This window comes from Rana temporaria, chromosome 4 (genome assembly GCF_905171775.1).
Source record: "Rana temporaria chromosome 4, aRanTem1.1, whole genome shotgun sequence".
Lineage (NCBI taxonomy): Eukaryota > Metazoa > Chordata > Amphibia > Anura > Ranidae > Rana > Rana temporaria.
Window position 1 is genome coordinate 252,611,503 of NC_053492.1, and position 15,379 is coordinate 252,626,881.

The 15,379-nt window shown below is 45.2% G+C and overlaps 1 protein-coding gene across 1 annotated transcript in view; it reads right to left on the reverse strand.

Moving 5' to 3' along the window:
- Positions 1-15,379, reverse strand: part of USP45 (ubiquitin specific peptidase 45) — a 225,598-nt gene that overhangs the window by 208,991 nt on the left and 1,228 nt on the right. The window contains 3 exon segments of the mRNA XM_040350145.1: positions 3,641-3,759; positions 3,762-3,809; positions 5,737-5,846. Of these exon segments, the coding sequence (XP_040206079.1) occupies positions 3,641-3,759; positions 3,762-3,809; positions 5,737-5,839 (270 nt within the window). The 5' untranslated portion in view covers positions 5,840-5,846.

The window sequence follows — 15,379 nt, forward strand, 5'->3', positions numbered from 1 at the left end:
ACCTCCCCTTTATAGTCGCGTCATACGTCGGTGAGCGTCATCCGCGCCGGAGAACGACCAGATTTTGGTATGTTACGTGTGGTACGCAAAGCAAGCCTGCCGAGCTTCTCGACAAGTTCAACAAGGGAACTCGTCGAGGAACTCGACGGGCTTTGCACGTCGAGTTTCTCTGTCGGTGTTACGAGGCCTGAGGGTTAGTTCACACCAGTGTGGTTAGTTCCAGGCTTTCCAGCTCCAGAAAAAAAAGGAGGACATGTTGCATTTTTCCTGCACTGGAATGTGGTAAAATTCAGCAAACGCACTGGAATGCATTAAAAATGCACTAGATATATACTAGGTATTGCCATTCCCTCCGACCCAAATCATCTATATCCAACAAACTATATTCCTCTCAGCAACGCACTTTACAGGATCTTAAAAAATATGATTGTAATCAATATCTTGGTTCGGGGTGGATTAATATACTAAAAATGGATATAATACCTTGGTTTTAATATTTATTTCAAACCATTCCGGTCTTTGTTTCCTAGATCCTATTTTTTCTACCTTACTGTCGGCCTTCACAAAGGTTTATCTGGGGTCATAGGAAACCTAGATTACACAAGAAATTATTATCATTGCCTAAAACGAAAGGAGGAGCTGGCGCACCTGATCTTTACCATTACTATTTAGCGGCAGGTTTTAACAAGGTAGTGAATTGGTTTCATTTTCTGACACTAAACAATGATACTAATAGAGCAGTGGTTAAATCAATTTGATCTTACTGCTCTTCCTTGCTAGATTTTTGATACTAGAGATACTCACCGAGATTCACTTTTTATAATGCCCTCCCTTACATCCACCTATTGAAAATTTGGACAAAAACAGCCCTACAACTAGAACTTTCCTCACAGTAGGACCTATAACACCTTTATTCGGTAATCCACGATTTCCGCCAGCTTTAAAACGGAAAAGTTTCCTTGTATGGAATTAAAGAATCACATCAAAGAGTGTGTCAATTACATGCCAGGAAACATTCCCCACCTATACTAAATTGAATCCTCACACAACAACCTTCATTCACGCAATGGTTGGAATATCGGCAGTTATTATCATTTTTGTCTTCTATTCCCCCAAATAAATATTTTTATACAGATGCAACTCAGTTTGAACTCTGACTACTACAAGATTCCAAAACCAAAACACGTCTATCAACAATCTATAAGATACTTACTATAAAAAAAATCACCCTGAACCTCCTGAATATATTAACAAATGGCGAATGAGCTAAATGTTTCAAATTTAAAGATGTAGAGTGAAAAAAATCATTTAACTTAACACATTGTATGTCACTAACAATTAAAGCGCAAGAGACAAACTACATACTTCTCTCTAGTGTATTGAGCCCATTGTCATTACAGCGTATATACCCAGAAAAAGGTCAGATATATGCTGGCGGTGCCACGCGTCCCAAAGGTTCACTGCTCCATATTTGGTGGGGAATGCCCTCAAATTTTTAATTTTGGGGAAAAAATTATGCAATTATATACCTCAGTTACGGGGGAACCAATACCAAATCGCCTCAATCACCTTGCTTATTGATTCTACCAGGATCATATAAAAACATCAAAAAGGGCCTTTTGAGACACAGGTTGATAGCAGTGAGATTAGTCCTACCACGGCACCGGCGCTCAATACAAATTTCATCAGTTAAGGAATGGGTTAGTGAAATGGACCGTATAGAGAAGATGGAATCACTTTTAGCACAGGAACTAGATACACACGAGGAGCACCACTGGATTTGGGCCCCCTGGAGGATATACAGGGAAACAACAAGAAATTAGGAAGTCCTTAAGGAAATAAAACAAAAGTAAAGGAAAATAGATGTGACAAGCAGGGGTCTCCATAATAAAATCAAAATGAAACAGCAAAAAATTCACTAGACCCTAGTACAATGAAAAAAACAATAAAAAGCATCGGGAATGCATCAAATACACACCGGAATGTGCAAAATAAAAAAAAAACACGCACGCAGAAATGCATCCAGAACGGATCGGAGTGTGTTTTGTAGTGTGAACCCGGCCCTGAGTGCATTGAATGCTGCCATGTGATTGGCTGATTAGCAATTTGCGTTACCAACAATTGAACAGGTGTACCTAATAAAGTGTCCGGTGAGTATGTACACACACACACCACACACTATATCTATAATTGTGTATATATATATATATATATTATATAATATATATATATATTACACACATATTACATATACACACACACACACACAGGGATCTTGTCACAGTGGCCTCGACACCCATAGATGATGGTTTGCTTCGGTTTGCACTACCAGGGAACTGAAATGCTACAGGACAGCTCTTTCATGCTGAGCTAATTAAGATGACAACAGCGGCCCTGCACCCCGATATGTGATACCGCTGTGTCCGATTGATTAAATATAAATCATGAAAAAATTGTAAAGAAAATTACTTTTTCGTAAATGTTACCAGGACACAAAATAAGGTGCTGATTGAAACTACAACAGAGCTTCTTTTAAATCATAACGAGCGAAGCCTATGCGTATAGCCTTGAACCATTGCCTCTGCTCACTACAGCACACTGGTTTTATTATAGAGAGGCAATAAACTTACTTTGAAATTCGGTTCACATATGAGCCGCATGCGGCTCACAACAGGGGTCTGATGCATGATGGTTCACCATTTCAGTCCAATTTCAGCCAAATTTTGGGCTTAATTGAGATCTGAAATGAACCAAAAGACGCACACCGCACCGGACCTGCTCCGGAGATATGTGAACCGACTCCATAGAGAGCTGGTCAAAATCTCCTGCTATTGCGAATTTGCAATAGTGTAAACCAGCCTAAGGAATAGTGGTATCATAACATCACTGCAAGCTATCATACAAATCTCACACCCAAGTGAATAAGAAGGTCATAATATGCAGCCTACAGTGCCAAACTCTGGATGAATAGAAGGTGATAGAGCTGGAGCTCCCTCCACTGTCACCTTTATTCTCTTGGAGTCTGGAAAACTTGCCAGAAGTGATCCATGCTGATAGCAGAGTAATGAAGCAGCAGACAGAAATGACACTTATGCCCTGTACACATGATCGGTTCATCTGATGAAAACGGTCTGATGGATTTTTTCATTAGGATATCCGATGAAGCTGACTTTCATCAGTCTTGCCTACACACCATCAGTTTAAAAAAACGATCGTGTGAGAACGCGGTGACGTAAAAACACAACGACGTGCTGAGAAAAATTAAGTTCAATGCTTCCAAGCATGCGTCGACTTGATTCTGAGCATGCGTAGATTTTTAACCGATGGACGTACCCACAGACGATCGTTTTTTTTCTATCGGTTAGTTAACCATCAGATAATTTTAAACAAGTTCCTAGTTTTTAACCGATGGATAAAAAAACCGATGGGGCCCACACACGATCATTTGTCTGATGAAAAACGGTCCATCAGACCGTTTTCATCAGACAAACCGATCGAGTGTACGCGGCATTGAGACAAGTACACACTATAGAAAGATATGCTTATGCATATTTAAGGTGTGAGATTTACAACCACTTTAATATGTACAAATAAGAATCACATCTACAGTCCCTGTTGTAGATAATGCTGACATTCTTACCTGGTGGCCACATTTAAGGCACAGCCAAACTTCAGCAGGGGCTACAGGTTCTCCATCCTTCATCCTCCTTTCTTTAACACAGTCTGTGCATGATGACCACACATTTTGTGACACTGCTTTTTGACCCGATTTACATCCACTGCTTGGCCAACATGATGGCAAGTAAGACCTTGTCAAATAAAATAGTATAATTCTTACAATGCTTGCAATATTTACCTATGCAACGTATGCTTTTAGAAGATATTACTTGCATTTTTTTAGCTCTAGTGAAAGCCTCATCTTGTGGACATGTATTTTACTTATAAAAGAGAGTTCTTGGAAATTCCTGAGCTATAAGAATGTTCCAGGGCCCCAGTCCTAACCCAAATGTGGTGTGAACTGGCCCTGAATGTTCTAACGTGGCAACCTGAGAGATTAAAGCGGAGGCCCGCCTAAAAAAAAAAGCCAGCAGATACAAAAATACAAATACTGCAGCAGCTGACTTTTAATAAATGGTCACTTACCTGTCCAGGGTGCCCGCGATGTCGGCAGCTGAAGCCGATCAATCGCTCGGCTCTTGGCTGCCACTGCCACCATCCTCGGTGAGGGAATCAGGAAGTCAAGCCTTGCGGCTTCACTTCCCGGTTCCCCACTGCCCATGCGCAAGTCACACTGCGAGTCCTCACTGGTCCCTGCTGTCTTCTGGGACTTGTGTGTTTCCCAGAAGACAGTGGGGGAGGACAGTGTAGGAGCCAGGTATCTGCTCCCCCCTCCTCCTTGAAAGGTGCCAAATGTGACACCCGAGGTGGGGGGGGGGGGGGGGGTTCGGATTCCAAAAAGTGGAAGTTCCATTTTTGGGTGGAACTCCACTTTAACGTATGTATAGATAGTGGCAGGAAGGCACTTAGACACAGCGGCATCGCTGTAATTGGCGCTATATAAGTGTAAACATTATTATAACATGGGCTCATAGCATACATTACTGCTGTGATCCTATCTATATAAAGTACTGATCTGTATGCAGCAAATTGTACACCCATGTGCAGATCAGTACTTGATATAGATAGGATCACAGCAGTAATGTATGCTATGAGCCCATGTATAATAATGTTTACACTTATATAGCGCCAATTACAGCGATGCCGCTTGTGTCTAAGCGCTGATAATGGTTGTCATTATACCCAACTCAATGGTACTAATTTACCGACTCGGAAGGATGAAAGGCTGAGTGGACCCCCGCCGGGATCGAACCTGCAACCCTTGGGACACAGGCAATCACAGACTGCTGCAATGGAGCATTAGCCCCCTGCGCTCTTTTACCAGCTTGTATACTGTTCTGCAAAGTCTACGTGCAGAGCCTGCCAAGAAGTCGGCACTGCACTGCTTACAGGCAGCAAGACATTTCCCAATCTCTGCAACTGCACATCAGGACAATGTCTCACTGCCTGTGATTAGCGCAGTGCCAACTTCCTGGCGGGCTCTGCACGTGGACTTTGCGAACACACCAGAGCTCATCCTTACTCTGTATGTAGTGTTCAACTATGTAAACCAAAATTAGAAATATCTGCATTCACAGTGGTATGGACTGTATTTTGTACTGTATAAATGTAAGGCTTTGTGCCAACTTAACATCCTTACAGCAGGACCCTATTGGCCATTGCCACTGCTAAGTAAATATCAACATTGTGTAGCCAGCAGCGCCAACACCCCTGATTATATGCCATTATTATTTAAAACCTTCCACTGAATGAGTTGTGATGCATGCACAGACTTGCTTAGCCTTCAGACATTTAGAATTGGCGGTAGTCGGTTTGCGCATGCTCCACCTCATTCAATGCAGACCATAAACATCAATGGTGTGCAATCAGCAGCAGCTCCGCTTACTACACATTGGGGATATCTGCATATCAGTCATCAGCAGCTGCAGTGGAAAAAGGGGTCAATGGATGCAAACAATAGCACAAATGTTACATGTATACAGCGTACAGGCAGCAAGACGCTCGTGTGCATGAGTTCTAAGAGCTCTCAGCTCTATACTGTATAACCGTAATATAAACTAGAAATAGATGCTGCAAAAAGTAATGTATTACTTAATATATGAATAATCATAACCATACCAACAATGTCATCTGAGGAATCTTCATCTGGTGGGCGATTTGTTCTTCTACTCCTTTTTCCCCTTCTCAGACCTGACAAGGATGATGGCTCCTTTACCCTCATTTGCAGCCTGGAAAACCGAGAAGAACATTTTATCAATAGCAAAGTATACTTTATTTTCACAGGGTGAAACTCAGGCTTGTAGAAAGAAACCCCAACAAAAATCAATGGTTTCTTCATATAAGACAAACTGAATTTTTCAGATTGGTTTTTGCTACTGATGTGCCAGTATGATAAACAAAAAGAGATTTTTAATACAGCTTACCTGTAAAATCTTTTTCTTGGAGTACATCACGGGACACAGAGCGGCATTCATTACTATATGGGTTATATGGAGTACCTTCAGGTGTAGACACTGGCAATCTCAAACAGGAAATGCCCCTCCCTATATAACCCCCTCCCATAGGAGGAGTACCTCAGTTTTGTAGCAAGCAGTATGCCCCCCCAAAATGGTCCTCAAAAAAGAGGGGTGGGAGCTCTGTGTCCCGTGATGTACTCCAAGAAAAAGATTTTACAGGTAAGCTGTATTAAAAATCTCTTTTTCTTTATCGTACATCACGGGACACAGAGCGGCATTCATTACTATATGGGATGTCCCAAAGCATGCTTACAATGAGGGGAGGGAGAACATCTCCAAGACAAAAGGATTAATTTAGAGATATACTCAAATCATAATAAATCCAACTTAGTTGAGAAAATAATTTTAAATTTAAATTTTAACTCAAAAAAGAGGAGCCCCCGGAATCCGAGGGTCTCAAACTGCAGCCTGCAGCACTGCCCTGCCCGAAGGCAGTATCAGTATTCCTTCTTAACGTCCAACTTGTAGAATTTTGTAAACGTGTGGACAGAAACCAGGTTGCCGCCTTGCAAACTTGAGCCATAGAGATCTGGTGGGTGTGCTGCCCAGGAGGCGCCCATGGCTCTAGTAGAATGAGCCTTTAATGATACTGGAGGAGGCAACCCTTTCAAGCCGTAGGCCTGAGTGATTAATTGCTTAATCCACCTAGAAATGTGGACTTTGCAGCTGCCTGCCCCTTCTTGGGCCCATCCGGTAGAATGAACAGCACATCTGTTTTCCGGATCTTCTTTGTAGCTTTAAGATAGGCCTTCATGGCCCTGACAATATCCAAGGTATGCAGCAAACCCTTCCTTTATGGAAGTAGGTTTAGGGAAGAAGGATGGTAATACCAAATCCTGGTTCAAATGAAAACTGGATATGACCTTCGGTAGGAAGGAAGGATGAGGGCGGAGAACGACCCTGTCCTTATGAAAAACAAGATATGGTTCCTTACAGGATAAGCCGCTAGCTCCGAAACTCTTCTTGCGGAAACTATGGCACCAAAAATACTAACTTCCTTGTCAGTAGAACCAAAGGAACTTCAGCCAACGGCTCAAACGGTTGTTTCTGTAAACTTGACAGAACAAGATTTAAATCCCACGGACAAAGCGGGGATTTAACTGGAGGTCTAATACGTAAGACCCCTTGAAGGAAGGTCTTAAACCAGCGAGTGGGTGGCCAGCGGCCGCTGAAACCACACTGACAGAGCAGAAATCTGTCCTTTGATTGTGCTTAATGCCAATCCTTTATCCACTCCTAGCTGGAGAAAACTTAATACTCTATCGATGGTAAATTTGCGAGAAAGCCATCGCTTGGACTCACACCAGCCTACATAGGCCTTCCAGACCCTGTAATAAATCACCCTAGAGACCGGTTTCCTGGCTCTGATTAGGGTAGAGACTACTTTCTGAGACAGACCTCTACCCCTGAGAATCAGGGATTCAGCTTCCAGGGCCGTCAAATTTAGATGCCGTAAGGCAGGGTGGAGGATCGGACCTTGCGATAGCAGGTCTGGCCGTAGAGGAAGAGTCCAAGGGTCTCCCACTACCATCTTTAGGATGAGTGAGTACCATGCCCCTTCTGGGCCATGCTGGAGCTACCAGGATGACTGGTATGTGTTCCACCCGGATCCTGCGCAGCAGGCGGGGTAGTAACTGGAGCGGGGGAAACGCATAAAGAAGTTTGAACTGATGCCAAGGGCAAACCAACGCATCGGTTCCGCAGGCCATCGGATCCCTTGAGCGGGATATGAACCTGTCTAGTTTCTTGTTGAGTCTCGATGCCATGATATCCACGTCCGGCACTCCCCATCTTTGCAGAGTGCTTGAAAGACTTGTGGATGCAGAGACCATTCCCCCGGCCATAGAGTCTGGCGGCTTAAGAAGTCCGCCTGAAAGTTGTCCACTCCTGGAATGAATATTGCCGATATGCAGGGCACATGAGCCTCTGCCCATAGGAGAATCAAGCTCACCTCTCTCTGAGCGGCTTGACTCCTGGTTCCCCCTTGGTGATTATGTATGCCACGGCCGTGGCATTGTCTGATTGAATTCTCACCGGGAACCCCTGCAATTTTGACGTCCAAGCCCTGAGGGCTAGTCGAGCAGCTCTGAGCTCCAAGATGTTGATGGGCAACTGCTTCTCTGGCTTTGCCCAAGTACCTTGGCGAGTGCAACCATCCAAAATTGCTCCCCAGCCCGTCAGGCTGGCATCTGTGGTCACTATCTTCCAAGCCACTGGGCTGAAAGACTTCCCCTTCAGTAGATTCTGAGGGTCTAACCACCAACACAGACTTTGTCGGACTCTTGATAAGAGCGGCAACGGGATATCCAAGGCCTGTGGCCTTCTGCTCCATGCTGACAGGATGGCTGCCTGTAGGATGCAAGTGCTTAGAACCAGTAGGATTAATTCCTTGATGGCTTTTACCTTCCTCAGAGGTAGGAACACTCCTTGTTGTTCTGTGTCTAATCTCATGCCGAGATATTCCAACTGCCTTGTGGGCTGGAAAGCTGACTTTTCTCGATTTAGGACCCAGCCGAACCTCTCGAGGTATTGGACCGTGAGGGCCACTGCTCGCTCCAAGCCGGGAGACGAGTGGTCTATGACTAGGAGGTCGTCCAGGTATGCTAGGATCGTGACCCCTTGGATCCTTAGCTTGGCTAGGATCGGAGCTAGGACCTTCGTGAACACCCGGGGGGCCGTAGCCAACCCGAAGGGAAGCGCCACGAATTGGAAGTGACGCGAAGCCACCATGAAGCGTAGATATCTTTGATGTGGCTGATAAATTGGAACATGAAGGTAGGCATCCTTTATGTCTATGGACGCCATGAAGTCGTCCTTCTGGAGTGTGGCAGCTGCTGACCCGCACGGATTCCATCCGAAATGAGCGGATCTTTAGATATGCATTTACCATCTTTAGGTCCAAAATTGGCCTGACATCTCCATTGGATTTTGGGATGATGAATAGGTTGGAGTAGAAACCCAGCCCCTGTTCCAGGACTGGTACCTCTACTATTACTTCCTGGGAAAGTAGATGATCTAATGCCGATCTTAATGCGGCTCCCTTTTCCGGATCGTTTGGAATCCTCGACTTCTGGAAATGAGGAGGAGGAAACCTTAGGAAATCTAATTTGTAGCCTGTGGCCACGGAAGACCGTACCCACTCGTCGGGAATGCTGGCTTCCCAAATCTCTGAAAAGAGTCGCAGCCTTCCCCCCACCTTCGTGGGTGGGGGCGCCCCTTCATAAGGTTGGCTTGGGGGCTGGTTTTGCTGGTTTGCGAAACCACTGCCTTTTGCCTCTAACAGCCTGTCCTTGTGATTTGCTGTTGAAGCCGAAGTTTGCTTTTGCAGGAGGCCGTCGATACTGCTTGGCATTAGAGGGCCCCTGCCCAGGGGAATACTGTCGTTTAAACGCAGGCCCCTGAACCTTCTTCTTAGTTGGCAAGAGAGTACTCTTGCCGTTTGAAATGGTCTGAATGTATTTATCTAGGTCTTCTCCGAAGAGTCGTCCTCCATGGAAGGGGAACCCTACCAGGAGCTTCTTGCATGGGGGCTCAGCCTCCCAGCTTTTTAACCATAAGAGTCTTCTCATATGGATAAGGGATAACGATAAACGTGACGCTTGCTGGATAGAATCCTTGATTGCGTCTACCGTAAAACATATGGCCTTAGGACATCCGAAAATTCTTCTGCCTGCTGGGCAGGAATAAGTTTAAGCATCTGCTTAAATTGATCCGATAATGCTTGAGCGACCCCAATCGCAGCCACAGCTGGCTGTACTACTGCCCCTGCAGTAGTGAAGGAGTTCTTAAGTAGTGCTTCCAAGCGCTTATCAACTGGATCCTTGAACACCTGTATGTTTTCTACAGGGCATGTTAACGATTTGTTAACACATGAGATGGCTGCGTCCACTGCAGGAGTAGCCCATCTTTTGGAAAATTTTTCTCCATAGGATATAGGACAGAGAACTTCTTAGGTGGTAAGAAGATCTTATCTGGCTTGTTCCAATCTTGGAACAAAACTCCCTCTAATAGAGGATGGATCGGAAACACAGCATTGCTTTGAGGCGCCCTCAGTGAGCCCAAAGCTGAAACCGTCGATACCTGGAGATCTGGTACTGGCAAGTTGAATGCCCTATGGACCAAGTCCGACAATCCTTGAATCCACCAGCTCTCCCTCAGGGAGACTGCCCCAGACTCCTCTGTATCCGGATCCTCGATCCCTGAACCTACTTGGTCCTTGTCCAAGAGGTCGTCCAATTCCCCTGAGGAAAGGACCTCCTCTTCTGAGGGTCCGCGCTCGGGCGACGGAGATCTATTCCGCTTACTGCCCCGCATAGCTGCGGCTATCATTTTACCCATGCTTTTCTGCATCTCTTTTAAAGAGGTGAGTAATACCTCCTCCGTGACCATCTTAGGGTTGGACTGACCCGCGTCAGCTCCAGCCCCAGATCCCGATGGCCCCAAGGCTCCCTGTGGGGAAAGCAGCGGCATAGCTTTGTCCGAGACCTCAGACTCTCTGGGGGAATCCCCACCTCTTGTACCCTTGTTTTTTGATGCCATGGTACAATACCGAGGTACACCTGCTACTTATTGGTACCTGGGACTTATAAATAGTTAAATGCCCAAACACCTGTTTGGGGGATAAAAAAAATGCTTCCTCTCCCCTAGATGACACTTTTTTTTTTTTTTTCAAAAAAAAATCTTTTTTTTTTTTTTTTTTTTTTTTTTTCAAATCTAGGAAAGAAAAAACATTCTGTCCCCCTGAGTAGTATTGCAAGAAAAACTATGAGATGGAAAAGAAACAGCCTATTCCTAGGCTTGAAAACAGTCTTTCTGAAGACTGCAATATTCTTTCTGGCCACTGTGGTGTCCTCGGCGCCCCGTGCTTGCCGTTCTGGTCTTTCCTCCTCAGTTCCAAAGTATTGAATGAGCTATATGGAACAAACAAGGAAGGGCCGCCCCTTCCTTAAGCCACTGACCCGCCCTTCCCCCCCAGCAATCTCAAACAGGAAATGCCCCTCCCGACAGGGGGGGGGTGGGGTTGGGAGGAAGGGACCTCTCTGCTCCAGCAAACTGCAGCCTGCAGCCTGGAACCATGAGGAGGTCAGCGTTTTGCCTGCTTTGCAGGCCGTGAGGAGGAAGACTGAATGGAGCATCGCCTGGAGGCTTGCAGGTAAGCACAGCTCTCTGACACACACATATACTTTTATATCACACAGGCCCCACTCAATGCTTTTCCAACACTACAAGGGAGGTCACATCTTATGGGGAATAATACATATAGAGCCATCCTATCTTTATGATATGTGACTAGTTTGCCAGATGCAGTGCATAACTTTAGGCATGTCCCCTGTGACCCCCCAGAAAAAACCTGCTAAGAACCAAGTTCCGCAAGTTTTCCCCTCACTTACCTGCTCCATGCCGCAGGACTTTGCCAAGCAAGAGGCCCAATCTTCCCCCATCTCGGTGGGGATGTCTAGACCTTCAGGCCCTGGGTTCCTATGAAGGATCCACTGTCCTGGGCCCATATAGCACTCTGGCAACAGAAACATTAGGCACCCAAAGGTTTCTAAGTTCTGGGCCCAGGGTCCAGCTCTCTAAAAAGAAAAGCATTATGGGCTATACCCCAAGGGTTTGGGGTCCGGTTACTGACCACTTTAGCGCTGAGGCTTTTTTGGACAGAACCGGTTAGCTCACCTAATCCCAAGGATGTGGAGGCAAGCTAAACCATGACTAACACCTAAGACACTGGCGGAAAAACTGAGGTACTCCTCCTATGGGAGGGGGTTATATAGGGAGGGGCATTTCCTGTTTGAGATTGCCAGTGTCTACACCTGAAGGTACTCCATATAACCCATATAGTAATGAATGCCGCTCTGTGTCCCGTGATGTACGATAAAGAAATGAGAATATTTGCCAGCACACCTCAAATCAACAAGCGTCCAAACAATTTTTTATTGAAGCATGATCACATCACAGAACAGGTAGTGCAACATTTCGGAGTCACGCAGCACCCCCTCAACAGGTTGCACTCCCTGTTCTGTGCTGTAATCATGCTTCAATACAATTTTGACGCTACTTGTTGATCCGTGGTGTGCTGGCAAATATTACCATTTTGGCTTTCAGTTTTTAGCTGGTGGTTGCTGCAGCACCCAAATCTTCTGGAGCTTTATCCAGTAATGTGTGCGATGGGGATAAGGAGTATTACTAGTAACAAAAACAATTCCCTCTTATACCTGCAGACAAGAGAGCATCTACAGAGAATTAGGTGAATCTTAGTGGGAGCCGCTACTGCCTACCGCTGGAGCCATAGGCATGTACAGTACTTTCTGAGGCTATCTAACACCTATCTATACTACCATTATATACTGCAATCTCTGCACCAGAAATTGCTTTACCCTTACCTTTTCATTAGAGTTAAAGTGGTTGTAAATGCTAAAGGTTATTTACCTTTATGAATTATATGTATAAAAAGGTAAAAAACCTGTGTGCTGCTCCCCCCACAGCCTCCCCCCGATACTTACCTGAGCCCCCTTTTAATCCAGGGATGTGCATGGGAGCCTCGCCTGTCCCAAAACTTCCTCTCCTCATTGGCCATTGGCTCCCACTGCTGTCTATTACAGCCAGTCAGCCAATGAGGGGAGAGGAGGGGCGGGGCTGAGCCGCAGCTCTATGCGTTTTATGGATGCGTAGAGCAGGGCTCGGAAGCGAGCACCCACCAGTGCCTCCATAGCAAGCAGCTTGCTATTGGGGGCACTGATCAAAGGGGAGGTGCCAGGGGCGCCAGCGGGGGACTCAAGAAGAAGAGGATCGGGGGTGCTCTGTGCAAAACCATTGCACAGAGCAGGCAAGTATAACAGGTTTGTTTTTTTAAAGCCGAACCTTTAATACCACATTAAACATATCGGTAACTAATACATTTTTGAGTTATTTAAAAATGTAAAAACAACTTTGAATGTGTATCACAAAATTTCAATAAATATGTGGATTCAACTGACAACTATTGTTTATTCATTTATTACAGGTACTTATATAGCTCTGTCAATTTGTGCAGTGCTTTACATATATATTGTACAGTCCCTGCCCTCAAGGAGCTTACAATCTAAGGTCCCTAACTCACATTCATACATATATACACACAATGGGGCCAATTTAGACAGCAGCCAATTAATCTACCAGCATGTCTTTGGAGCGTGGGTGGAAACTGGTGTACCAGGAGGAAACCCACACATGCACTACCCTACAAATGGGGTATCAGAGGACCTGGTGGCCATAGCAGCACGATTCCCCTGCCGAGGCTCCGCCCCTGTTGACTTATCACCGGGGAAGGAGCCCGCCTGTTCCTGATCCTGACGCCGGGGTAAGACACAGACACCACCGGAACCCCCTGCCCGTCGATAAAAGGGATTCCTTCCAGGTGCGCCACCCGCGGGTGCAGCCGAACGCTTCACGGGTGGTCCTGAAGGGGCCCGCACGGGACTCAAGATGTGACACAAGCTCTGGGGGAGGAGTCCGGAGTGAAGTGCTTTAGGGGCTGAGCCCTCCAAGCTCTTACAGGCTCCTGCCCCCCTGTCCCTGACCGGAGGCTCGATCTTGCAGGACAGATGAGAGCTGCTCCTGCAGCCACTGCGCTCCACTGGACGCCCCCTCCGCCCTGAGCAGGGAAAGCAGCCTGTCCACGTCCGCCATCTCATCCAGTATCCGCAGGGGATCCAAGTTGCTACCTGTGCAGTGAGATTCTCTGGACACAGGGGGCCAGATTCATCAAGAGATACGATGGCGGGACTCCTGATCCGCCGTTGTATCTCTGAGATCCGACGGTCGGATCTATGCGACTGATTCATAAGAATCAGTTCCGCATAGATCTCCCTTAGATCCGACTGGTGTAAGTGACTTCCACCGTCGGATCTTAGGCTGCAATCTCCCGCCGGCCGCTAGGTGTCGCCTCGGTCTTTTACGCGTCAGATATGCAAATGAGGAGAACCGCAGATACAGAAACGAACGCCCGTCGTTTTTTTTTTACGTCGTTTGCGTTCGGGTTTTTCCGGCGGATAGTTACCCCTGCTATATGAGGGGTAGCTAATGTTAAGTATGGCCGTCGTTCCCACGCCGAGTTTCAAATTTTTACGTTGTTTGCGTAAGTCGGTCTGGAATACGGAATATGGAATTGACCCCATATCTCACTGTAAAGAGGGCCTGTCATGCCATATGCCTATTACAAGGGATGTTTACATTCCTTGTAATAGGAATAAAAGTGATCCAAATTATTATTTTTTTTTTTTAAAGTGTCAAAATAAATTTAAGTAAAATGAACAATAAAAAAAATATTTTTTAAAGTGCCCCTGTCCCCGTGTGCTTACACACAAAAGCGAACGCATAAGCAAGTGCCGCCCACATATGAAAACAGTGTTCAAAACACACATGTGAGGTGTCGCCGCGAACGTTAGAGCGAGAGCAATAATTCTAGCCCTAGACCTCCTCTATAACTCAAAACATGTAACCAGTAAAAAAAAATGTAAAGCGTCACCTATGATGATTTTTAAGTACCGAAGTTTGGCGCCATTCCACAAGCGTGTGCAATTTTGAAGCGTGACATGTTGGGTATCTATTTACTTGGCGTAACTTCATCTTTCACAATTTGCAAAAAATTGTGTTAACTTTTTTATTTAAAGCATGAAACATTTTTTTCCCCAAAAAAAACACTAAACCTTTTTTTGACATTTGTGGTTTTCAAGTTAAAATCATTTTTTTTGCTAGAAAATTAACCCCCAAACACATACATATATATATATATATATATATATATATATATATATATATATATATATATATATATATATATTCGTGATCTTTATTCTAAGCAAAAAAAATAGTGATTCTAATTTTGGCCAGAACCGTGCAGCTCTAGTTATATTGTTTCATTAGTGCGGCAATCTTTAAGTTATTATTATTTTACACAAATGTTCTGTGCGATTGCCAGCTGCTGTTTTGTGAATATTTAATCACTCATTTCTTTCACCTAAGCAATCATTATATACATTTTTTAGTACCTAATAAAGTGGCTGGTGATTGTACCCTGAGCTGTGCAAGTGAAGTTCCGTTTATATTCCAGCACAGTGCCTGCATGCCAGGATGACTGCAGTCCTGTGACATCATCCCACACTAGTTAATGATGATGGCCACAGCCATGGAAGAAGCCGGGCATAAGATAACCAGTGCCGGTGAGGGACGATAGACTGTTGATTAGTAGGTTAGTGAAAAGTTTA